This window comes from Camelus bactrianus, chromosome 8, assembly GCF_048773025.1.
Source record: "Camelus bactrianus isolate YW-2024 breed Bactrian camel chromosome 8, ASM4877302v1, whole genome shotgun sequence".
Classification (NCBI taxonomy): Eukaryota; Metazoa; Chordata; class Mammalia; order Artiodactyla; family Camelidae; genus Camelus; species Camelus bactrianus.
The window spans coordinates 27,423,495-27,448,454 of record NC_133546.1 but is presented as its reverse complement, the minus strand read 5'-3'; the positions used below and the strand labels follow the sequence as shown (position 1 = coordinate 27,448,454).

The window sequence follows — 24,960 nt, the reverse complement described above, 5'->3', positions numbered from 1 at the left end:
GCATAAGTCCCACAAGGTAAGTGTTCAAGATCAAAGATAAAAGTGGCCACAAAGCCTGTGTTCTCACCCAGGTGCACCTAAAGTTTATGGTTTTAGCAGCCCTCTTGTAGTGAAGAACATGGCAGGTCAGGGGAAGTCAGACAACAGGCCTGCTTCTTTTTTTCACTGATGGTGGGATAAGAGGCCACGACAACATGCCTGGGACCACCACTGCACCACCTTTGAACGCTTCCGCATTTTGCTCGTTACTACATCATCAGGCTTACCTAAGATTTCATCCTAGCAGTTTCGGTTCATGCTCACTATATCCCTCAGTAGGGGAGAGGACAAATGAAAGTTGTTTTATCCATTGTCTCAGGCAAGAAGCAACCAGGAAAACAGAAATCCATATCAGTTATTTTAAGAGAATTTAACATAGGGATTTGGTTAAACAGGTATTTGATGAATGAAGGACAAAAATGGAACACTGGAGTAACACAGACGTACAACTGCAGAAAGCTGCTACCACTCCTAGTACTTGCGAACAATGGGAAGAGGAGCGTATCCCTCTAGCGCCCTTTATTCACACAACCTAATAAAGAGCCAAGTGGCAAAGGAGAGCTATGTCTAGTTCCAGCCTCATCATCACAATGAATACAGAAAGGTGGGTTTGGAGCTTAGAGATAACAGCTGAATAACTGGCACATTCATATAACTGTACACTGTACACCAGAGAAAGTGCATAAAATAGAGCGATGCTTATTTGCCTGGATTAAGCTCACAATTTCTCATATTAAAAAATAAGAAACATGCAGAGAATGGTATGTTTAATTTGATGCCATATATACAAAGTTTTAAGAGATGCAAAATAATACTAAGATATTTATGTACATATGTAATAAACTACCAAAGAGTCATGAGAATGATCTAGAAAAATCTTAGGATAAAGATTTCCTCTAATAAAAGCAAACAGGGTAAGGAGAAGAATGCAATTGGAAGGAAATACAGAAGGTGTCCAGTCTATTCGTGACAACTCATGCCTAAACTGGGCAATGGGTATATATGCTTTCATTCCACTTTCTCATCTTTTCTAATATATTTGGATTCCTTTCAAATCAGTGAGATGTTTAGTCAATGAATTGGTTCCTGGCCACGATGCATGATTTAGGAGTTACTAGTAAGGCACACACCTGCCCTTCAACTACACACTTGCTACTTCTATTTTCATATAGTCAAGAGCATATATATACTGGATATCTCCCAGCAGGAGTAAATTATAAGCAATTGCTTTTATGTTATGTCCAAATGACAGTGCTCTCACTAATTCACTGATATGCTCTAGACATCACTAAGATACTTAAATTTGAATTCATACATGGCCATATAGGAGGCATGATCTGGTCAATGAAAGATTTTCATCTCATTCAGTAGGATCTGTAGAACTATCATGACCCAAATACAAACAGACACTCATTCTGGGAACTCATTCTCCCTTTTTTTAGAAATTTTTTTTGGTTCATTCTGCACCTTTGTTTCAGGCACTGGGATACACATTAGAAACACATCAAGGGAAATAAGCATGATTTCTGTCCTTGAGAAGCTCGTTGCAGTGGTAAATACATCAAATGGGATATTTCTATCATGGTGTACAGTGTTCCACAGGAGCACAAAGGTAGTTATTTTCCATTTGTCTGTGTATAGTAATGGGTGTTGGATAAGTGCCAGGTTATTGAGTGAGTGGGACTTAGGCAAATAATTAGTTAATAAATAGTTCTCTACTTATGAATTGTATCAACCTTTGGGAACTTACCTTGCCCTGAACTTCAGTGTCCTCATCTGTAAAGTGAATTTACTAGAACTCATCAATGCTATGAAGGTTATAAGAATTTATAATGGGTGTCTTGCAGAAATAACTCATTTTAGGCTTCATATTCTTTGCTTTAACATCTACCATTTCCTGTATTTTTAATTAAATCTTAAATTTCTGTAGCTCTGGCTTTTCAGTTCTAGCAAATGGAACCTTACTTATAATTCTGAAGTTGCTACAGTAGACTTCTTAATTATTACTTAACAGAAGGGCAGGCTAAATGCAGGTGGGTGGGTGATGCAAGTCAAACCAAAAAAACACTTGATATGTATTTTATGTAAATTCTGATGCCAAAAATACTAAATTCCTGTCGTATAATTGTACGTGCGTGTCCTTATAAAGTTGTCTATAAAAACCCTAATTTCAGCCTTCTGGAATTCAAATATTTTATGTTTGTTATTTCTGCTCCTGAGTTCTAAAGCTTTTTTGGCTCACTGGTCATCATGGGTAACTGTATTCAAATTTGCGCTTCTAATTCTGGAGGATATGTAAACTACCATTTTTCCTTATCATAAAAAAGAGTATCAGCCTCCTTCTTTTGCCTCGTTTCTCTTTGTTTATAAAGGGTTAAAAAAAAAATCGGTGACTGTTAGAAACCTCATCTTCAAACAGTATTTGTGAGATCCTGAAAATCAGCAATCTCATAAAATGTTCTTATTATTTATTATGCATTTATTTAAAAGATTAAAATTATAATGTAAAATGAGCTTAGCATAAGAATTCCTAGTCTCCAGCTCATGGATTGAACCTCAAGAGTTCAACAAGAATAAATGAAGGGTCTAATTTTTTTTTAAATTAACATCTGAGATAAAAAATAAAAAGTACATAAGAGGAACAGGGGAGCAAAGGCTTCCAACTCATAACTGATCAAAGGTATCACCAAGACTGTTCGATTTGTATTTACAGAAGATGTCACAAGATTCTTTTTTAGGGGGGGGTAGATAATTAGATTTTTTTAAATTTATTTATTTTAACAGAGGCACTGGGAATTGAACCCAGGGCCTCGTGCATGCTAAGCACACACTCTGCCACTGAGCTCTACTCACTCCCACAAGATTCTAGAAGACAGGTACGTTGATGTCACTCAGTTCATTCCTATTATTTTTCTCCCTTGACTTATTCTCAAGTGGGGTGGAAATTCTGTATCAGAATTATTGAAATATCTTCTTTCCTACTCTAAGTACTACTTCATGTCTTCAGATCTGGTAAGTCAAGAAGTCCTCTTCACAGTTATTACTGTTTCTACATCTAAATGTCTTTTCAAGAATGCTTTTGGGGGATGGGGGTATAGCTCAGTGGTGGAGCTCCTGCTTAGCATGCACAAGGTCCTGGGTTCAATCCCAAGTACCTTCACTGGGAAAAAAAAAAAAAAGAATGCCTTTGTTAGAGTATCTGTGTGTGGCTGCATGTGTGAGTGTGTGTACCTGTGTTCTAAGCATATTTACTTCAGCAGGCATCAGGCCTAAGATGCCATCATCTATGAAATATCTAGGAGAGATGGTCAGAATGGAGTTAGAGAAGGTAAATGGAATTTACGAAAGAGGTCAAAACAGAAAAAATGTCACTGGAAATCACTTATGTATATGTTTGAGTTGACAACATGAGGGTGGGTCAGAATGCAAAGAAAGAATAAAAAAGTAGAAAGTAGAGGCAGTGATCACGGCAGAGTAGGCGGATATATCACAGAATTACTAGACTAGATCATATCACAGGGGCGATGTCACCGAGAGCCAAGAGAATGCGCAGACAGTGTCCCAGGACCTAGTGCCTGGAACATGGTATGAGTTAAAGAACCAAGGACCGAGAGGTGCGCCAAGGGAAAGCTGAAGCTAAAGGAACAGTTTTGTAACACAGAAGCCTGTGACTGGAAAATTGTAATAGTGCATTTCAGAAAAAAACCTGGCAAAAGCCAGGGTAGGTGGAAACCAGGGCCTTGTTTACTCCCTCCAGACCTACAGGAGACTCAAAAACTCACATGAAATTTCAAGGTGAGACAGGAAGATGTTTATCAAAGAAACTGGGTTCTGACCCAAGATTCTTTACAAACAAGAGCTACTCCCTCAGGTGCATTTCCCTGAATCAAGGCCAAGTCAAACTACGCTTGAGTTGTTCAGCAAAATAAAACGTGTGTGTGAAAATCACTGGACAAGAGATGAGTTAAAACGTTGTGATGTGAACAATTTTTTACCACTGAGTTAAATATTCTTTATTTTCCTTAGGACTTGCTGCTTTTTGGTTTTTAGTTTTGTTTTTTGTTTTTAATGAACTGAAGCACAGCTGACAGGTCTGAGTGTGAGTCAGGGGAAGAACTGTCCTTTAGCAGGCAGGCGGTGTGCTGGTCCTGGAACGCCCCCTGCTTATCGAGACCTATGCGGGGCTGATGTCCTTTGTCAACAACGAGGCCAAGCTGGGCTGCTCCATGGCCCGTGGCAAGGTTGGCTTCTAGGTGCCCTGCTCGGGCCCGTCCTGGGGAGCCGGGCAGACGGGACTTGGGGCCTCGGGGCAGCTCCCCTGCTGCTGGCAGGCTCGGGGCCCTCACCTAGGGGTCTGGATGTGATTGGCGGAGTCAAATGAACTGTATACTTCAGCCGGATATTGGACGTCTGGGAACGGGAGCTACAGGCAAAACAAGGTGAATCGGGCCGTCCCTGTCCTGGCCAGTGTCCGTTTCCTAGAACCTCATTTTTCCTGTTTGTCCTGGTGTCTCCATCCAGCTTCCTGCCGTCTTCCCACCCCAGCCCCCAAGCATGTTAGTGATAAACATTGGTGATCCCACTAGGACCCCCCTGCCGGCACCTCAGCTGCGTAGACGATCACACCCAGGGAGGTATCAAGTTCCCCAGTGCCTGTAGTTGCAAATATGTTTATAGTTGGTGTCAAATTTTGTATCTGGAGATTTAATCCATCTTCTTCAAGCGAATACAAAAGAAGCCAGCAGAGGTGAGCTCAGCAAGAGAGCCTGCCTTTCAGCTCCTGAATGAGCAGTTGCTTTTGTGTAAATATGTGTTTGACCTAAAGTCACACTTTTTCTAAAATTAATCTACATTGTGTTAATAATACTCACAATATCTTCCCCAGGCCCAAAAAGGTTTGCAGAAAATCATTTTAAAACCAGTTATTAGTTTGAAAGAGTGAAAAAAAAAAGAACTGTCCCTTAGAATCTATGAGGAGATCCTTGCTTGTATCTCCCTCACACCAGTGGTTTAGAGTCAGGAGTTGATTGTCAGTCAACACTGAAACTTCTGGAAGTGAACTGTCATTGCCCAAGAGTCATGGTATATATTGCAAAACCATTGCATAATGTCTCACTTCTTCAAGAGAAACCTGGCAAATCTGAAGTGTTTCATATTTTATGAAGAGATAAAAGAACACACAATTTTGATGATTATGTGATTTGGACTATTTACATACATGTACATTCATCACCACTGAAAAACAGACTATTCAATGTTGAAAATAGTGTTACCATGAACAGTCATGGTCTTTGTGTTGTGGGGTTTGTGTCTGTTAAGCTTCACCACAGCCTTCAGGTAGGACTGTTTGGGGCTATGGAGTCCCTGGGCCAGGTACCTGGACTAGCCGTCATTTCTTCTAGGATGTCTCAAAACAACTTTCATCATTAATATAAAGTTCAACCTTGGGGTTTATGTTTCCAGTGAAACTCCGTTGAGTTTATGTTTCCATCTGATTAGAAAGTAAAGTCCACCGCCTCCCACCTCCACACCCCCTGCTTATTAGCACAGAAAACTAGGTGAGTTCAAATCATCTTTAATGTCAAATGGAATTCACAATTCACTCTCAGTTCCCGTTATTACTGCTCTCTTCAAAGGCCACTGCTATATTTACAACGTCTGTGAAGCTCTTCCCTCTGCTCTCACTCACACACACAGGTACACACAAAGTTACACAGCAAATAAGGTTGGAGCTAGGATTTAATCCTCATCTACCTGACCCAATCATCATCAATTACACCATTATACCATACTGCATTATTTCAGCGTTGCCACAAAAGAGGCAAAATTACCATAACACTTAAAAATAATCCTTGATTAGAAAAAATACACATATTTGGAAATCATTGGTCTATACTATTGAGCTGGCCATTCAAAGTTTCTTGGTAAACTTGGGAACCTGTTGAACACATTTCACAATCATATATTGGTACAATGCAGCGGTGAATGTGGTAAAGCAATGTCTTATACCATCACAGTATTTTGTAAAGCTATGATCATTAATGATGTGAATATTAACAGGTAAGTTGTTGCTGCGTTGCTGGTCCCACCTGAGATGGAGAGTGCGTCTTTAGTGTACCACCTCCCAAACAGTGACACTGTTAGGATAGGCTCAGATAATCCATTCTTGTTTACCAAACGCCCATCATTTAGAACCTAAAGAAAATGTGGGAAAAGTATAGTCAACTTGATTGAAATATACATTACAAGTAGACTCATGATTTTGAAACCGCCCTAGATAATATGGTTGATCAAGTAGGTTGCTAGGTAAGGGGGTTGGGGGTTGGGAATCTGGAGAATAGGTAGGAAAGGTAAGGGACAGCTGTTTTATATGTAATGAAGACTGGAATCATTCCAGAAGGTGCAATAATTGAATTTCAACAATGAAATGTAACCTTAATGAAAAGTCAGAAATCATCAGTAGCAAAGATTTCTGAAGTCCAATTATGTGCAAGATAACCAGGAGCCCGAGGAGTACAAATAACACCCTTTCCTCACGAAGCTTAAAGGTTAATGGTGAAACTGAGCAGACCTTCCTGCACTCCCTTCTCTCACTTCCTTGAATTAGCCCCAGACACTTTCAACTCACCTAGACTTATTTTTGCCAGTGTAGCCAACTTTTAACTGCTGGATTTCAGTTCCAGACCCCTTACTTCAGATCTGATCATGATTTTCTCTAGTTGGCATTTAAGCTTTTATTCCAGCCTCAATTTGCTCATGAGATTCTGCCTAACTGGGTTCTATGGCAGCCAAGGATTCCCATTCTCTGAGTTTCCCAGCCTTAAGGATACAGCAGATGTTAAACTGTTGTCCCAGAATCAAATACTTCCATAAGGATGACATATTTCAATGTAACACTACAGGCAGACACAGACGTAGGACCATGGCAATCTACAATTTTAAAGATTTCCTTGCTTGATGCCTTGGATTAATTAGCCTAGATCTTATTTTTCTTTTATTAAAAAAATGCAGTGATTTCACTTTAGTTACTGAAACTCCACCACTGTTTGCCACAGTTCAGTGAAGACATGAACGTCCAAATTTGTGGAGAATGTGTGTGTGTGTGTGTGTGTGTGTTTCTGTGCCATGTACTAACTAGGATATGAACCCGCAGAAGCTTAATTTTAATTTGAGATCAGTTTAATTTGTGGATTAATTGATTATGGCCACTGTGATTTGTGAAATAAATATCGGATTTTCTGTTTGTCTCCACACGTGACAAAAAGAAATTAAAAATCTGTGAGTAAATATTCTTCAACGAATGGTGCCTCAGGCACCGAGGTTCTAGGTATCTTACTGTGTTATTCCAACAAAGTGTCATCACTTTAGAATTAGTTGCTATAAATTACAAAAGTGGCCAAAAAATTTCTCCCTTTTTTATCCAAACCCACAGCAGTATGATTTCACAGTTCTTCCCATTGAGAGTTCCGCATCATTTATTACTCCACCCTTTGAATCTACATTAGTCATGCGACTGGCTTTGGTGGTTGAGACATTTGCAAACATGGTGCAAGCAGAGACTTGAAATGAACTTGTTTATTGTGTCTTTCCCTATTTGTGCTCTTGGACTCCCTTATCTAACATGTGTACAAGCCCTGCTTGCTGGAAGGTGAGGGACCACAGACAGAGAATGGCCCCAATCTCCCAGCTCATCACAAACCAACCAGCCCCAACTCACCCACCTGCTAGCAGCAGATGCATGTATGAATCCAGCCAAGATCAACCAAGCCCCTTCTAGTCTAGAAGAACAACCTAGCTACACTCAGTTCACATTGCCAACCACAAAATCAGGGCTAAAGAAATGGTTATTGTGTAAAGCCGTGAAGTTTTACGGAAGTTTGCTACACAGCAAAAGTTAACAGATACAGCTGTCATAGCCTGTTTTACGTAACTTCAGACCAGATAAAATGAAAACACTCTTAAAATTCTCCTACCTCAAATTTTCCAGGTGCCAGATGGATATTAGTAAGTAGCACTTCAGGAAAAACATACTCTGTTCCAAATGTGCCACTTAGGGAGAACATTTCAAATCTTGTCAGAGCAGTTTCTACTGGCTGTCCACAAGTCGTCAAGTTAGTAGATTTGCATTTCACCAGGGTGCATACCTGTGTGGAACAGGTGCAGATAAAATGCAATGCCTGGAATCTAAGTAACTTGTACTAGAACAGTTGACTCAGTTTATAACCATAGCAAAGTAAATATTTTTCTCCATTTGATAAAGGGATTTGGATCATGTTTCTTTTAATTACCTGCTTTGTTGGAAACGGCAAATGATTAAGAACCAACCCTCATTTCCTGGATAACTAATGGATTGAAAGAAGCCAGGTTAAAACTAGGTTTGTAATAAGAAAGAAAAAAATCTGACTCCATATTAATTGTTTCTTTTACTTTATCCTTTGAATTCTATTGCTTTTGCTACACGTTAATCACTAAAGGGATGTTGCCTATAAGCTTAATTTACACATAATGGCCCATCTCTGGGAACCCTGCCCCATAGGAACTAAACATTAAGCTAAAATACCTTTGTTTAGCTCACAGGAAACATCCTGACCAGGCCCACCTGTGAATGGCTGCAGGAAAGAAGAAATGAATGCATCCCCTCCAGAGTCTGATTGAAACCAGGACTTTACCCCCTCCCCTTTTAGTATTAAAAAAAAAGCCTGAATTTTCCCTCAAGGAAGGTGGTTTTTTGGGAACAATGCATGGAGTCCTGCCAAGAAAAAGCACTTAGTTCCGGGGGACAAATATGAAAAGTTAACCCTGGAATTTACTGGCACCTAAATATTCCCCTTCACTTGAGCTGAGATTACCTGCCAATATTCACTTCTCCTTCGGCCATGAAGTCCTGTAAAAGCTCCTAGCACATACACTTCATTCTCCTCTTTTCCCAGCATTCTGTAGCTTAAATGACAGCAGAGCTCTTTTTGACAGACTGTCAGGTTTCCTGCATTTTCAAAGAGCTCTGTGAAGTTGAACTCATCCCGGGAAATAAATCCCCCAAAAGTGTGCTTCTGTACTGGGAATGGTTTGATGGTTGTGGCATAGGCGCTCCAATTCACGGCTGTTGGGTAGGTCGGAGAGATTCGGGGATGTGAGTCCACCTCTGCAAGGAGAAGCTTTCCCAACTCTGTTTCCTTATCATAATAATAGACCTTGGGAGAGTGTGGTGCATAGATACCGCTGCCTGAGAACAAAAGACAAGAATTTAGAAAACAAACAAACCAACCCAACACTGCCAATTTCCGCATCAGAATTGGGCATGTGGTCATGTCACAAGGTTAGTCATGATAAGACAGCACAAAGGCACTGAACACCTGAGTACTTCCCTGTCCTCTACTGGAGGAGATTCAAATATATGATCAGTGGTCTCATTTCAAATAAGCTTTGAATAAAATACAATACAATATGTTAGCATTATGGAAAGTTAAGCCAAATATTAAAATCTTTGAATTCAGGAGGTCCTGAAATGTAGGGAAGGTAATGCAAATTTTTCCCCTATCCTTCACTGTGGTGGTTTTCAAATAGATCCAAAAATTCTTCAACACTCCTCTCTCCAATGGGTAGATCTAATTCCTTTCTCCCTGAGTGTGGGCTTGACTTAGTGACATACGGCACAAATAGAATATGGTAGAAGTGATAGTTTGTGACTAGTCATAAAGGGCAATGCATATTTCCTCTCTCTTTCTCTCTCATCACTTGCTCTGGGGGAGGCCAGCTGCCATGCAGTGAAGAAACATCACACAACCCTGTGGAGAGATCCGTGTGGCAAGAAATGAGGGTCTCTTGCTAACAGAGGGAATAACCACATGAGTGAGCCATCCTGGAAGTGGAAGCAGACCTGCCAGCCCCAGTCAAGCCTTCACATGACTGTTAGCTCAGCCAAAAACTTGATGTACCCGAAAGAGATGGCCTGAGCCAGAACTACGCAGCTAAGGCACTCCCTCATTCCTGACCAACACCAGCTGTGAGATAATAAATGTTTGCTGTTTTAAGCCACTTTCACATTTTAGAGTAATTTGTTAGACAGTGACGTGTCAATAATGCACTCCTCTGCCTTCACCCATTGTAGAGCACATCTCGTTCAGTTTCCTGCTTAGCCACCTACTAGCTGGCGGCCTTTGGCAAGTTACTTGTGCTTTTTGTGTCTCAGTTTTCTGCAAATTGGAATGAAAATACTCAGCCCATACATAGAGTTGTGAGGATAAATGAAATAATACACACAAAAGTCTAAACACAGCCATAGCTGTTATAATCTAGCACTAGCTATTGTATGTGTGTGTGTGTGTGTGTGTGTGTGTGTGAGAAAGGATACAAACATAGTGAGAATTCCCAACAAAGAACAAAAAATTTCAAGTCATATCTGAAACATTAGTTTCTCTGCATTTAGAAACATGATTGGCATACCTCATCTGGTCATGAATTACCTGTCATTCTTAGGCTGACGTGATGTGTGTTGGCCACCAAAAGATTAACTCCCATGCCCATAGCCCAGGCTGAATGGAATTCAATAGCTGTCAAAAGGGGCAAAACATTCATCCACGCTGTGGGAAACAATACGGTGTCCACCTGGAAATCTTTCACCAGGGTCACAGCAGGATCATGGAAGAGTATATCGAAGCACGTGAAAATGCCAAACCTTCCGAAGGTGGTGTTGAAAGTCACCACCTCTGGCTTTTCAGGGACATCAAACTGAGGCTCAGAGTAGAGGTGGTACTGTAACAAATGCACAGGATAAAACCAGGAAAGGCTTGTTTATTGAAGAGATGACTCATGAAAACCCTCCGAGGTTAGTAATTTTGAGATTTGGCTATGCTCAACAGCAGGGATTCTATAGATGGTGGATGCATCTGGTGGTTGGAAGTTAATTTCCAAGGAAAACAGAGAAAAATAGTGTCTGTCTGTCTGTCTGTCTCTCTCCATCCCACCCTCCCTCTCTCAATTAGGAGCCAATTACCACCTCATAAATCCCAAATACTACGTGCTTCTTGAAATATGAAGACATACATCATTCTTCTTCGAGTCCCTGATACATAGAAACATAATAGATGCTCAATAAATACCAGTTAATCTGATGAGAGATGCCATCTCCCTCCCTGCAGTGATCCATCCAAAGTAATCTCAGGGACTCTTACCTAGCTTTCAAAATTGTTGTTGAAAATAAATGTTTTATTTAATTCTCTCTGATTCCTTGGAGGTAAACTTGAGAAACTAACCTAGTCTAATATAATAATCAGGGTCAACAGCTTAATGAAATGATTTGCAAAGTAGGAAAGGCAAAGGGTTGGGAGCAATACTATTAAAACATTTCTCTCAGCTAGTGAGGGGGGAGGATATGGTTCACTATAGAGTGTGTGCTTAGCATGCAAGAGGTCCTGGGTTCAATCCCTAGTACTTCCATCAATCAATCAATCAATCAATCAATCAATCCTAATTACCTTCCCTCACCACCCCCAAAAAGACAAAACCAACTAAAATTTCTCTCTCAGTTTATTTTCTACTTAAACATTTCAAAAGAATTTGAAATCTACTGGCATTTTAAGAACTGATAAACAAAAACACTCTTATCAGATCCACATGGGTCACAAACTGTTCCAAGGTACCCTGAAGGAACAGTGAGAGCATCTCAATTTAAGATGACCTAGGTCGTCACTAGCTCACCCACATCTGTGACCTGTGCCACCCTGCACTTTATCGGGCCTGGTTAAGTGGATTGACCAACTATGCTACCAGGTTAACTAGATCAATATTTACAGAATGGAAGAGTAGCTTGAAATGATTCTTGCAAAGAGAGTGCCTTAAAAAATGATACCACTTCGAAAACAAGAAAATGGAAGCCCTGACATTAAACACAGCATTCACCCCCCTCGCAGCAGGCTCTACTTCACACACACAGCCCCTCTTACCTTATGGTAACGTGCCACCAGCTTTCCCTGTGTATCATACACTACGTTGGTGTTGTATTGGTAATAGCCACTAGGAGGGCACGTGGAGCCCCTGGAATTACATGGCTTTTTGTCCCCAATATTCGCCAAGACATAGATAGAGTTGTTCTTGGCCAGGCAGCTGAGTCTTACTTGTACTGGTGTGTGACCAAATCTAAATCAAATTTTAATGAAGACATGTCAGTAAGTCAGACAGAGGAAGACAAACACTATATGATCTCACTTATATATGGAATCTAAAAAAGTCAAACTTGCAGAAACACAAACTAGAATGGCGGTTACCAAGGCCTGGAGTTTGGGGGCTGGGGAGGGTTTGTTCAAGGGTACAAACTTGCAACTAAGAGATAAATGAGTCCCAGAGATTGAATGTATAGCAGTGATTATAGTCAACAATACTGTATCCTAAACTTCAAAGCACATATAAAATGAGATCTTAATTGTTCTCACACAATAAAGGAATGGCAATTATGTGACATGATAGAGATGCTATTTAGAAGTCACAAATTATACTTAAACTTGAAGTTTTTTCCACATCTTTTCTACTGCTGCAGCAATTCGTTATTCACTCTCCTGCATTAACGGTGGTCACCTCTCTACCGGATCATTCCATCAACGTGCAAGTATGCTCTAGTACTTCTCATCTTTAAAAAAATAAAAAATAAAAACCTCTCTTGACTCCACATGCCCCTCTAATTTATGCTCCATACCTCAGGTCCCTTTTAAAGTAAAGCAAAACTTCCTGAAAGAGCTGGCCATCTTGCTACCCTCAGCCCATCCTCTCCCTTTCTCTTTTGAAGCACTAGGATCAGGTTTCATTTCTTACCATCCCACCCGACAACTCTTACCAATGCCGATGATGACATCCGCATCTTGCCTGGTCTCATCCTACTTACCTGCGGCATCCACACAGTTAATTACATCCTCCTCCCAGAAACACTTCACCTTGCTCATTGGACCCCACCCTCTCATTCTCCTCCTCACTGGGTGCTTTCCTTCACCGCCTTTTCAGGTTCCTCCTCATCTCCTCTGATTGTAAACATTGGAATTTCCTACAGCTCAAGCCTTAAAGCTTTCCTCTTCTCTAACTCACTTCATAGGTAAACTCATCATGGTGTTAAAAAAAACCATCTATATGCAGACTCCTGACTTTCTATCTCCAGCTCTGACCTCGCCTTTCATGCCAGATTTGTATACGCAACTGCAAAGGTGATATATCCACTTGGATATCTAAAGGGCAACTCAAACTTCAGATGCACAAAATTGATCCCCTGAGTTCCATCCCAGACTTGCTAGTCCTTCTGCACTCCTGAATCAAAGCAGTACCCTATGTGGGCTTCCCAAGACAGACCACCCCACATCTTCTGCCTGCCTCTTGTTTGTAGAAAAGCTTTAGTCTCTTAGGCACTCCCTGAGTCGCAAAAGGCTGGCTCAAGAGTTAATGATTATAAGAATGTAAACACATAGCAACAAAAAATAACAGTTGGATCAGGAGAACTTGTAATAATTTAAACAATAGATCAGTCATGTAGCAGAATCACAGAATCTGTTGTTCCTCCCTGAACTACATAGATAATAATGTCTGACGCACTCCTGAGTTGTTTTGCAGATACTGACCCACTGACCCCAGATGGAAGAAGTCAACTGCATGATGACCATGAGTACAAGCTCCCAGATCAGGTGGAGCCTGAAGATTGATGATTTAACCCCTGTGACATCACCATGCAACCTCACTGTCAACCAGAGAATTGTGCAAGAGCTGGACATGTACCCTGTGACACTCTCCCTCACCTTGCCTTAAAAACCCTTCCCTGAAATCCATCAGGGAATTCAAGTCTTTTGAGCATTAGCCACCCATTCTCCTTGCTGAGCCTTATAATAAATGCTACATTTTTCTTCACCACAACCCAGTGTCAGTAGATTGGCTTCGCTGCATGTGGGTGAGCAGACCCAAGTTTAGTTCGGTAACACTCCCTTATGTCTGTAAATGGCAATTCCATGCCTCCAATTGCTCAAGCTTATAACTTGGGAGTCACTCTTGATGCTTGTCTTTCTCTCATAACCCCAAACATAATCTGGCAACAAATCCTGTCACCTTGACATCTGAACAGATCTATAATCTGGCCACTTCTTACCACCTCCATCTCTTTCATCCTGGTTCTAGTCCTCACCAGCTCTAACCAGGATGATTACAATAGCTTCCTAATGGTCTCCCTGCCTTGCCTTCAAGACCCTACGTGATCTATACCACCCCACAACGTGGCACCTTCTGACCTTATCTTTCAGTTTCCCTCCCTGGCCAACACACAAAGCCATACTCACTCAAAGCTCCATAATCAACCTAAATAAAAGAATAAAACAATAGATCAAACACATCATCTCACCCAAGCATCCCTTCCCCCAACTCTTATCCCCAAAGGACATTCTATATAATGAGTGAGTTTGTTTACATCTATCTTCTCCCACTAGAATATTCATAAGCCATGGGGAGGGCAAAAACTTTGTTTTATTAGGTGCTATATCCCATATATTCTTAGTATCTGGCACACAGTCGATGCTCAGAAAAGAATCATTAAATGAATTAAATGTGACTCTATTGGGTGACAATGCAAGCCCATTTTCTGTCCAGATGTGTTCCTTCTAGCTTAGAGTCATGAGAGAGGTATTTACTAACCATATAGGATAAACCTCTCCCCCACCCATCGCTAGTTTCCACAGCTACTATGACATTTAACTAACCCATAAATTTGCAACCTTTGTTGTTTTTAACAGGAAATCCAGAACTTAATCTTACTGTAAGATGACAAACAAATGGGTTGTCCCAATTCTCAAAACCTCTAGGTAGAGCAAATGTCCAGCTATTGCCTCTCTTCTGCACACACAAAAAAAGGTTCTTACAAACACGACTGAAAGCATTAAGCTCAGAACAGGAAGGATCAGAAGATGAAACTGTTGTCTGTCGTGTAACCCGATACTCTCCTCCTTGTGTAGTTAGTCTCTCTGGAGCTAAGAAAAGCCATTTTCTGAGAACCCTTATATCAACTTCAAGACACAGAATGAGTGTGAGTGAGAGACTTTTTACTGCAAGTATACAAGTGTGCAATCTGTACCTCAATACTTCATCTTAGCAGATGGTAGGATTTATATATTTACACACACACATATATACACACATATATTTAAATATTTTATATTAGAAAGTTTCTAGATTATTTTTTCCCAGGAAAATTAGTTTCATGAGCCTAAGAAAATGTACAGTTTCAAAGCATAAAGTCTCATGATCCACCAGAAGGTACGTTGTGAGGTCTTTCTGCCTGGGACACAGATTCTGGAGCAGAGAGACTCCATGAAATCAAAATATGGTGCCTTCAATAGAGACCTTGGAATATCTTTCAATTACAATGTACTGTTCACTTCAGAAATTAATTTACTACTTATTTCCATCAGATCCTCTTCCCCTTAGTTTCTAATCCTAGTAACAAATGTCTTACTTATACATTTTGTCTAAATTTTATATTCAATTATAAATAATTGTTAAATGGTATCTAAGTGTAATTTTTTAATCTAATGGGTGCCAAGGGATATATAGCAATACCAAGCACCACATGCATGATCATTCAGGATTTATCATTTTGCTGTGGTGAACATGCACATTTTAGAGAATCACAGCACCTTCACACAAACAATTAGGATCCTAAGATACCTGTGGGGTTGTTGACATGGAATCCAGTTCACCTGAGGGTCTGGGATATACTCAAGATAAGGGAAAATGGTTTCCCGGGTAAATTTCCAGCCATAAATGGCATCTTCAGGAGTCACAATAATTTGAGCACCCTGTTCAAAACAAGTTAAAACAAAATTATTTCACTGTGTATATTGACAATTCACCACCCCAGTCTTCCACCAGCTTTCATGCCCCTCTCATAAATGATGATGAGCAGAAATAAAAGCATACCTGCTCAGCTGCCTGCTTAATTGCTTTCTCCAGAATATCCATATTCTTGTTCATGAGGAGCAAGGCATCATCCTGAGAAACAGGTGTTTCTGTGTTATTTGGCAAAATGACAGCATGTTCATACACTGCAGCTCTAAAAGTATCCAGAGCACTGACATGCAGGATAATTTGGGCAAAAACTGCCACGGAGGCTTGAAAAGAGGAAGGGATCATGGCCAAGGTCAAGTGACTTCTGAAAGTGAAAGTAACATTCATGTAGTATTTCTAGAGAGAGGAACATTTATGTAATATATGACTGCCAGCTCTTATTTTGTAATCTTATAAATATTATGCCTGACCACTTTGGAGGGAAAAAAAAATTTCAGTTCCATGAATGCAGTCAAATAGTACTACAAGGATTGTACAGCATGTACTATTGATAAGATTCAACATCAAATTTCAAAAAAACACACAACTGAAATATAGTACAATTGTACCCTTTTCTTAGTAGACAGAAAGTAGCAACTAAATTAACTCTCATGTGAAAAATCAGAATGCAACAAATTTGATTTATTAAATTACAAAAAGTAGGTAATTTTTTTTTCTGTTCTGTTGAATGATCTACATCATGTTTATTTTTAGAAGAGGAGAAAATTTCAAAAATATTTACTGCTAGGAGAATGCACTAAGACAATACTATGAAAAAAATTCACCCAGATCAACCCTTTGACTTACCTGTTAAAGCCTATGAACATACACTCCATAAACACAAGACTTTGTGTCTGGTTGGCACGTTGCTGCATCCTCAGTGCCCAAAGTACCCGTATTTCAGATACTGTTCCCTAGTGTTTGGCCAGAGGAGGAATCACGAACTTCTACTTAGGGGGCCACAGCCCTTAGGGAACTAAGCTTTCTTCCTCCCTCACTCCCTCCCCTTCCCTCCCTCCCTTCCTACTTTCCTTCCTTTCTTTGGAAATAGATGCAAAGGAAGAGGAAGAAATATCTCAGGATAGTGATCATAAAGCCCATCTCTGTTATAACCCAGTTAAGGTATAATTTTCATTTTTGTTGGAGGAAAATAACCACATAAATGAGTTGTTTCTTTTTAAAACACATACATTATGTGACCTCTGATAACCTCTTCAGACATCCGTATTCTCCCTTCCCCTGTCCTGATCTTAGCACACGTGGGTTTAGTTTTTTGTTTTTGTTTTTTGTTTTTAATCTGGGTCTCTTGGTAAAGTTCGTTTGAATACTTTTAGACAGAGTAGAAGAGTAGAAACAAATAAATAACATTCTTCAATGTTTTCCCTCATACTGAGATAAAATTCTTGACATGGACGAGGTCTAAGGGCTATAAACAAGGTCTACTCATACTTCCTCACTCCTGATTCTAGAATCTTCCCCTGATACCAAGACATCACGCACATTTCTGAGCTCTGGTTCAATGTCTGCACCTAACTGTCAACACTCACTTGCATCTTTTAAGGAACCCAGTGCAAAGTGATCACCTTAAGATCACAGGAGACTCTAAATACTCCATAAATATTTGATTCAACTGATGCCCAGGGAAGACCCTTAAGTTCTTTCATCTCCACAAGTATAACTCAGATTGTGATCTACTTTCTTGTGTTTTAATCTCACCAATTAGTAATATTTCATTATCTCTTTTGCTTGGTAGTTAGGTAGCTGGCGACAATGAACTAACAGTCTGGACGTCTGGAGGGTAGGAACAAAAATGATCGGACAACTAAGATCCATGTTTCCTGGATGTTTTTCTCTCTCTCTGATTATAAACAAGAGAAACAATATTTTGTTTATTAGAGTTTTTCAACTGGAGGGCACAAGGGGAAATGGCTTCTGTTGTGAAGTCAAAGTCATCAAGTTCCCTTTTTTTTCTCTGCAGCATTTAAAAATTGTCTCACCAAAAAAAAAAAAAAATTGTCTCACCAAAAAACAGAATGTGAGGAACAAAGATAATTGCATGGAAGACTCGGATGCTAGTAAATGAAATGGCAATTTCAATATGGAAAGATGTGTGAGATATAAAGGAAAAGTAAATGATCTTTATAAATATTTGCCATAGAGGCAGCTAATATTGTTTTAAATCTTCAGCAGTAAAAGACCAAAATTCAGGACATGGAACTTCAAGTGTTCACATTTTCATGCTCATAAAGGTGACTGATTAAGTAAGCCTTAATTAACTTCTTTAGTTTAACCCAGTTATAAAATAATGGCCACAGGGAACACTGATTAACTGTAATTTACTGCTAATAGGACCTACTTCCTAATTTACCGATTGATGATTAATGGACTTCATTACAGGGGTGAAAAGCTACAATCAACTCAAAATTATTTGGTCAAAGAGCCACTATTTAAAAAAAAAAACAGACATAGCTCAAATATTTGTTTCTAATTGTGAATCTGCTCATCTCTCAAAGTAGTATTCAGCCGGGCTTGGTTTTTGCAGCTGTAATAAGTAAGAAGAGAGAAATGTAGTTTCGTGCTTTGCATGTGTCTGTGACCCTCTGTTTCTAAAAGTTCAGGCAATCATACCTGCTCTGTCACCTTTGCAGAGTTATTCTGAGAGTCAAAGACACATGAAAGTCCTTCGCAAGATTATGATGGGACGACAATACTTAACAGAAAGGGGAGACAATTTAATAATGTAATCGTCCTGACTGCTTAATATCACTTCATTGTTAAACCCACATCACTACTGTTATTCAGTTAAACAAATCTAGTCTAGTTTGGGGTACTGTGCTGGGGGTGGGATGGGGAGCACAGCACCTGGGCACCAGCTCCTGGACCACGCCCAGCTGAGCACGGCAGACACACATCTGTGGGGTGACGGGGGCACTGCAAGAGCACCGAGACCCCAGAAAGGCAAGAAACAGCTCAGGGCTCTGATCCAGGCTGCCGCGCTTCCTGGTCTGGTCCTCCTCCCAGGTACAAAATGACAAGTGATTCGAGAACAAAGAGTTGGAAATAACATGTTTGGTTATTGACAGCATTTCCTCGTGGTAACAAAGATGACGCATCAAAATAAGTAAGCAAAAGTACTTAGTGGTAAAGAACAATATTTCTGTCCCTGCCCTGCTTGGAGTCTCGAATTTGTCTTCAACCAGACTGTTTGGCGGGGAGGGAGGGTATAGCTCAAGTGGCAGAGCACATGCTTAGCTGGTTTTAATCCCTAGTACCTCCATCAAACAAACAAACAAACAAATAAGCCTAGTTACTCCCTCCGCACCAAAAAAAAAAAAAAAAAAAAAAAAAAAAAAAAAAGACTGTTTGAATCAGCCTTTGAGAAAGGAAATGGCTGCTTGAGCAGAACCAGCTGAACTTTAAGCATCATTTAGTGCCATGTCCCTGCCAGGTGAGGCGCTCCTCTAGCAATGGACTTGAGTGAGTATTCACCTCTTCAAACAGTTCATGAAGCTCAAAAGAGAGAATAATGATTGATCACATCCTGGTGCTCTGGGAATGGACGGAAGGGTTGTGCCATAGGAAGTTGCCAATAGCCACCTGTTTCAGACACCTAGCAAAAGCAGTTTCACGTAGTTCAACTACGCTTCTGCTTTCTCCTTTCGGAAGTTGAGGACTGTGGTGTGCTGAGCTGCAGGAGCTCCTTTGAACCGGCAGCAGGCTCCCCTACTGTCTGCTGGCCCCACTTCCTCAAAGGAGAAACAATAACAAGCTGTCTTCTGGATTTCACTTGCAAATCTTTAACTTTAGCTCTGATCTAACTCTGCCAAAGGTTCTTTGACTTCGCCAACAGAAACTTATAGAAACGTCTCTTGGTGACTGGATGTTTGGGTCCCCCTGCCAAATCCCCAACGTGATGGTATTGGGAGGTGGAGCCTTTGAGAAGGGATTAGATCATGAGGGCCAAGCTCTCATCAGTTTGATTCCTGCCCTTATAAAGGAGACGCCAGAGAGCCACCACGCCTTCCCCCATGTGAGGACACAGTGAGGGAACCACGAAGTGGGTCCTACCCAATCAGAATCTGCCAGCCCCTTGATCTTGGACTTCCCAGCCTTCAGAACCATGAGAAAGACATTTCTGTTGTTTTTAAGCCACCTGGTTTGTAGTATTCTGTTGTAGCAGCTTGAACTGACTAAGACAGGTGGATTCCAAGCTTTTGGTAAGTTCAGGACGACTGTCACAACTGACCGAAACCCACAGGAGCTGGGTCAAAGTCATCTGTTGATTTATGTCGGAAGCTGTAGAAACCTGTACTTGAAAGGGTACGATACAAAACTAAAGCTGAAATCTCAGGTACTTACTGGGAAAAAAAAATGAAAAGAAAGATTAAAAGTAGAATATCATCAAGCTGTGGTCCGTTTATTGTTTTTGTCGAGCAATATGAGGGCATCACAATAATAATACTCCTTGTTCACCGTGAGTGGGGATGTGGGAAAGCATGTCTGAGAGCTGAGATGACTGCTTGCGGATTCACTCTGAGGGAAGCCCTCCACTTGCCTGGAGCCTGCCTGCTTCCTTCTCTCCATGGCCTGTGGCTCCTTCAGTCACCCTGGACTTCCTTTTTCTTTTCTTTTTAAAAATTTTAAGGTTTTTTTCCCCATGCATATATTTTTGTTTTTATTTGCTTTTGCTTTTTGTTTGGAGCAGGGGAGGTAATTAGGTTTATTTATTTATTTTGATGGAGGTACTGCGGATTGAACCTAGGACCTTGTGCCTGCTAAGCACGTGCTCTACCACTGAGCTATACCCTTTCCTCGCACCCCTTACTTTGTTTTGGTTTCCTTTCTGGGTGGGCATTAGCTGGCCAGAGGCTTCTGACCCCTTAAGCATCAGGAAAGGGAGTATTTTATCCAAGCCTGGGAATTCTGATTTCTGGGCATTCATGGAGGCCAGGTCACCCAGACCAGATGCAATCACACAGTTTCTACTGAACAAGGACCAAATGGCTAGGAGATGTAACAGAGCAATAGCAGCTGGACATTTTCTAGCCCTTGAGGCCTAAGGTGACTCATGTTTATGTCATATTCTTTCTTTTTAGCACAGGATTCCACTGTAATACATATTCACTCTAGAACTTTCCTCCAGGTAAAGACACCTAAACTCTGTATCAGCATGCATTTAATTATTGTTTGCTTATATGGCATAATTTTTTTCCCACTGTAATAAGAGTCACGATGGTACCGTTAATGGTTAAGGATATGGCCCCTGGGGCCAGAAGAATCCCCGGCTGTGAACCACTCCCTGGTGTGAGAGCAAGTTGTACGTCCTCTCCGGGCCACAGTTTCCCTCACCTGCAAAACGGTGATTATATATGCTGAACAGTCTTTGCTGTGACTATTACTATCTCATGCCCACAAGATGGAAGCCATATTGTGAGGGTGATGCCCAGTGCAGCTGTGACCCAGGTCTTTAAATCTCTCTGGTCAGATCCTCACCTGTTCTTGGCCACCAACTTTTAAAAGAATGTCCATTAGCCTACATGCTCTGTTTTCTTATTGTTCTGGCGCTTTCCACAAAGTCTTTCATGTTTCCTCTCTTCTATGTCAATCTGGCCTGAATGGCTTCTCCTGGAATTACTAACTTCAGGTCCCTTTCTACCAGCTAACCTTGATGGTTCTTCCTCCAGTAGTACCCCAGATTCAGCCTCTGATCAATAGCTCTCCCTGTTTCAGACATCATTCTATTTTCTCAGCCTCACACATACACACACGAAAAACTTACCGAGAAACTGGATTACTGATACGTTGCTGCTGGGAAAGTTGTGAAATGGTACAGCCAGCCACTCTGGAAAAGAGCTTGGGAGTTTCCTTAAAAACTAATCACAGCCCTGCCTCTCCTGAGTGGGAGGGCAGGGTCACATTACCTTCTACATCCTCTCGTTTCCTGTTCCGGAAGAGGACACTTAATGTTCGTGAAGAATTTAGAGGCCCCAGTGTGAGAAGAATTTCTTTATGAGCTGCTGCTTCAGTTTCTCACAGGCTGAGCCATTAACCAAAGTGACTATATGCAAAGACAGAGAAGAAAAGCTGAAGTCTGTGTGTGTCTGCTTTGACCACCCAGAATCTGAATCTTGGGATTTACTAAGCAGAATTCACTTATAGGGAAGATTAACACATACGACGCAGTATCTGCTTGGGACTTCTTGCTCTTCTGATTCAGCTGACCAAAGTCCTGAGAGCTGCATTAAGACAAATTCACCAGCTACAGGAATGAAGAAGTGTGGGCAGAGCCTCCTTTCCTGTGCCGATGTTTCCAATTAATAATGCTATTTTGCCTCGAGAATATTTCTTCCAGAGCGTTTGCAGTGGCACGCATAGAATTAAATCCGGCAGCTCCCTTAGTATCTGATGACAGTACCACTTCTTCACGCACATCCCTGTCCTCATACTCTTTGTGTTTCAGATCTAGAGGCTGAATGCAGCCCTGAGAAATGAACACATCAACAACCAGGTATCTCTGATTGTTTCTGGATAAGTAAATGTAAGAGGCAAAAGCAAACCAGGAACAGTGAGAGTAGAACAGAAAACAACAGAGGAATTGAATATAACCATTCATTTCACTTAAGTTCTGAGAGTGTAAGAAGTAAAAGTACTAGTATTATGCTTGTAAAATATTGGTAAACAGAAACCTCAATTAAACCGAATTGGGGAACCAGAAGGGGAAGCTCTCAGGTCCTACACCGGCAGCAGAGCCCAACAGGAAAAAGAAAGATCCACCTTCTTTCCTGGTAAGGACTCAGCTAAGGGAAAGCCCTAGGCTCTTTGTTTACCAGGTCCCTCCCAACTTCCTTCTCCCATCAAAAAAGCGCTCCTTCCCTTGCTGTGCACATGGCTCGCCATGGCTCCAAACCCTGAATTGCTATCTCTGTTGATTCTGAATCTTTGCTGAATATCTGGTGGTCTATTTGTTTCAGGTTAACATGTTTAAATGAAATATTTACCTACACTGGTTTTAATTCCTTTAAAAGAAAAAAACCCTATTCAAATTCATCCAGCAACTGATTTCATGGCTGTCATTTTTGAAATATATGATAATGTGACTTCACTGATTTGGCATTCAAATTTATCTTGGATGACAAAAACTTCAAAATGATAATAATGTACTACTTTCTGTATTTATCATGCTATTATTGACCATTTGTCAACAAGAAGTGCACTTTGAGTTATTTTAGTACTGATAATGCAATTGCAATAAACTATAAATCAGAATTTATTACTGAACATCATGTTTTCTAGACTGTCACCTATAAATGAAGCAGGATTGGAAGTGGGACTGTGGATTTTCTGAAACAAACTAGTGCAAATATTTCAAGAGTTGCAAGTTATTACTAAGGGAACATTGAATAAGTAGGCTTTAGTTTCATATGTTAATACTTTAGATATCATTTTAGTTGTTCTGTCTAAATATGTTGTTTCTGAATGTTACTTTCTGTGAGCTTATTTCATAAATTGAGGGCATATGACAGTGATATCAAAGGAAAGATAACTATCTTAACAAATCTTTGGATTGTTCTGTTCTGATATGACTGTATATAAATAAAAGAAAGCTGTTTCTTTACTTCTCATTAATTAGTTGTATTTAATGAAAATTAGTTGGCTAAGTCAGTATTTGTTACCCACTTCTTTTGCCAACTATATTAGTAAGGGTATATTATGATACTGTACCCTAAGTGTTGCAAGATGTTACCACTGGGGGAACCTAGGTGAAAAGTACAGATGATCTATGTGTATTATTTTTACAACTGTGTGTGACTCAACAATTATCTCATGGAGGGAAGGGTATAGCTTAGCGGTAGAGTGTGCACTTAAAATGCACAAGGTCCTGGGTTCAATCACCAGCACCTTCATTTAAATAAATAAATAAACCTAATTGCTCCTCCTCCAAACTAAAATAAAAAGTTAAAAAATTAAATTTTTTAAAAAGTATCAAAAATTGTTTAAGTTTTAATTGAAAAAAGATTTATGATTTTTTATTTGTCCTTTTAATTTGTCCTTTGGATTAATCTGTATAACATGTGTATAGGTTGCCATGTTTTATTTAACATAAAAGATACCTTTTTATTTATTATATTCTACAGTCAGTCTCATTTTTTAAAAAGTTCTTTTAAGCGGGGCATCTTTGTTACATTTAGAAGAATATAAATATATAAAAATATAAACATAAATAGAGATTTCCTTTGAACAGTTTTGACCTGCCTTTTGGTTTCATTGTTCAAAGTTCCTCTATCCTTTCTCACAGTTTTAACTTTTTTTTGTCATTTAATACTTCAAAATTATAAAATGACGAAGGGACAAAGTTGGTTTTGTACAAAGCGTCTTTATATACACTGGTATGCACAGCACGTGTTGACAGCGGCGTGTTGGGAGCGGGACTAAAAGGTTCTCTCGCCAGAAAGCCTGGAATCTGCGTCGACCTTGAACTATTTTCAACAGTCAGCGGCGCTGGTAACGGTAATGGGCTGACAATCCTGAGTGATGCTCAATCCTGAGCGGGGACGGTGCGAGCCCGGGCGCAGCAGCCGGGCTGTGAGCCGTCGGCCGATCCCTGTGGTGGTTTCCTAGCGGCCCCACGTGGCAGACGTGGGAACTGCAGAAGTGGGCTCCTCGGCCAGCGGGCATAAGAGTAGTGGCCCCGCAGGAGCCTGCAGCCTGAGCCCGGGGAAGAAAAGCACTGGAGAGGCGCCAGGGCGATTTAACCGCCGTGATCCAGGCCTAGCTTCCAAAGACCTCCCTCCAACCCTGCTAACCCTCATGCCTTACACACCTTTGACATGCAAACACAGTGACCTTCCTGAGACAGGAATCAAGTTCTGTCATCCTCCAATCAAAAGCTAGTTCCTCCCCACCTCCCCAAACTCCTCGGTTTACTGGACTCCAGCCCTGTGGGCCACGGTCTCCTCCTTGACCTTCCGCACATGCTGGGGACGGCTCTCTCCTCAGAATGGCTGCCGCAATCTCCTCCTTCAGATCTCAGTTCAAAACCCACCTCCATGGATACGCCTTATCTAAATAAGGATCCCCACA

General features: G+C 40.7%; 1 protein-coding gene across 2 annotated transcripts; it reads right to left on the bottom strand.

Annotated features, from left to right (window-relative positions):
* Positions 1 to 5,598: 5,598 nt before the first annotated feature.
* VNN2 (vanin 2) lies at positions 5,599 to 21,814 on the bottom strand. 2 transcript variants are annotated; one of them, XM_010965578.3, is made up of 8 exons: positions 21,659 to 21,814; positions 15,973 to 16,204; positions 15,721 to 15,851; positions 11,982 to 12,174; positions 10,503 to 10,791; positions 8,889 to 9,262; positions 8,013 to 8,183; positions 5,599 to 6,234 (listed from the first exon to the last, which is right to left on the bottom strand). In XM_010965578.3, exons 2-8 carry the CDS (start codon positions 16,183 to 16,185, stop codon positions 6,043 to 6,045), a joined length of 1,563 nt encoding a protein of 520 aa, XP_010963880.1. In that variant the 5' UTR covers positions 16,186 to 16,204; positions 21,659 to 21,814; the 3' UTR covers positions 5,599 to 6,042. The 2 variants fall into 2 exon arrangements, with proteins under 2 accessions (XP_010963880.1, XP_010963881.1); XM_010965579.3 differs by having other exon boundaries at positions 15,973 to 16,044; positions 21,659 to 21,740.
* Between the last annotated feature and the right edge of the window lie 3,146 nt (positions 21,815 to 24,960).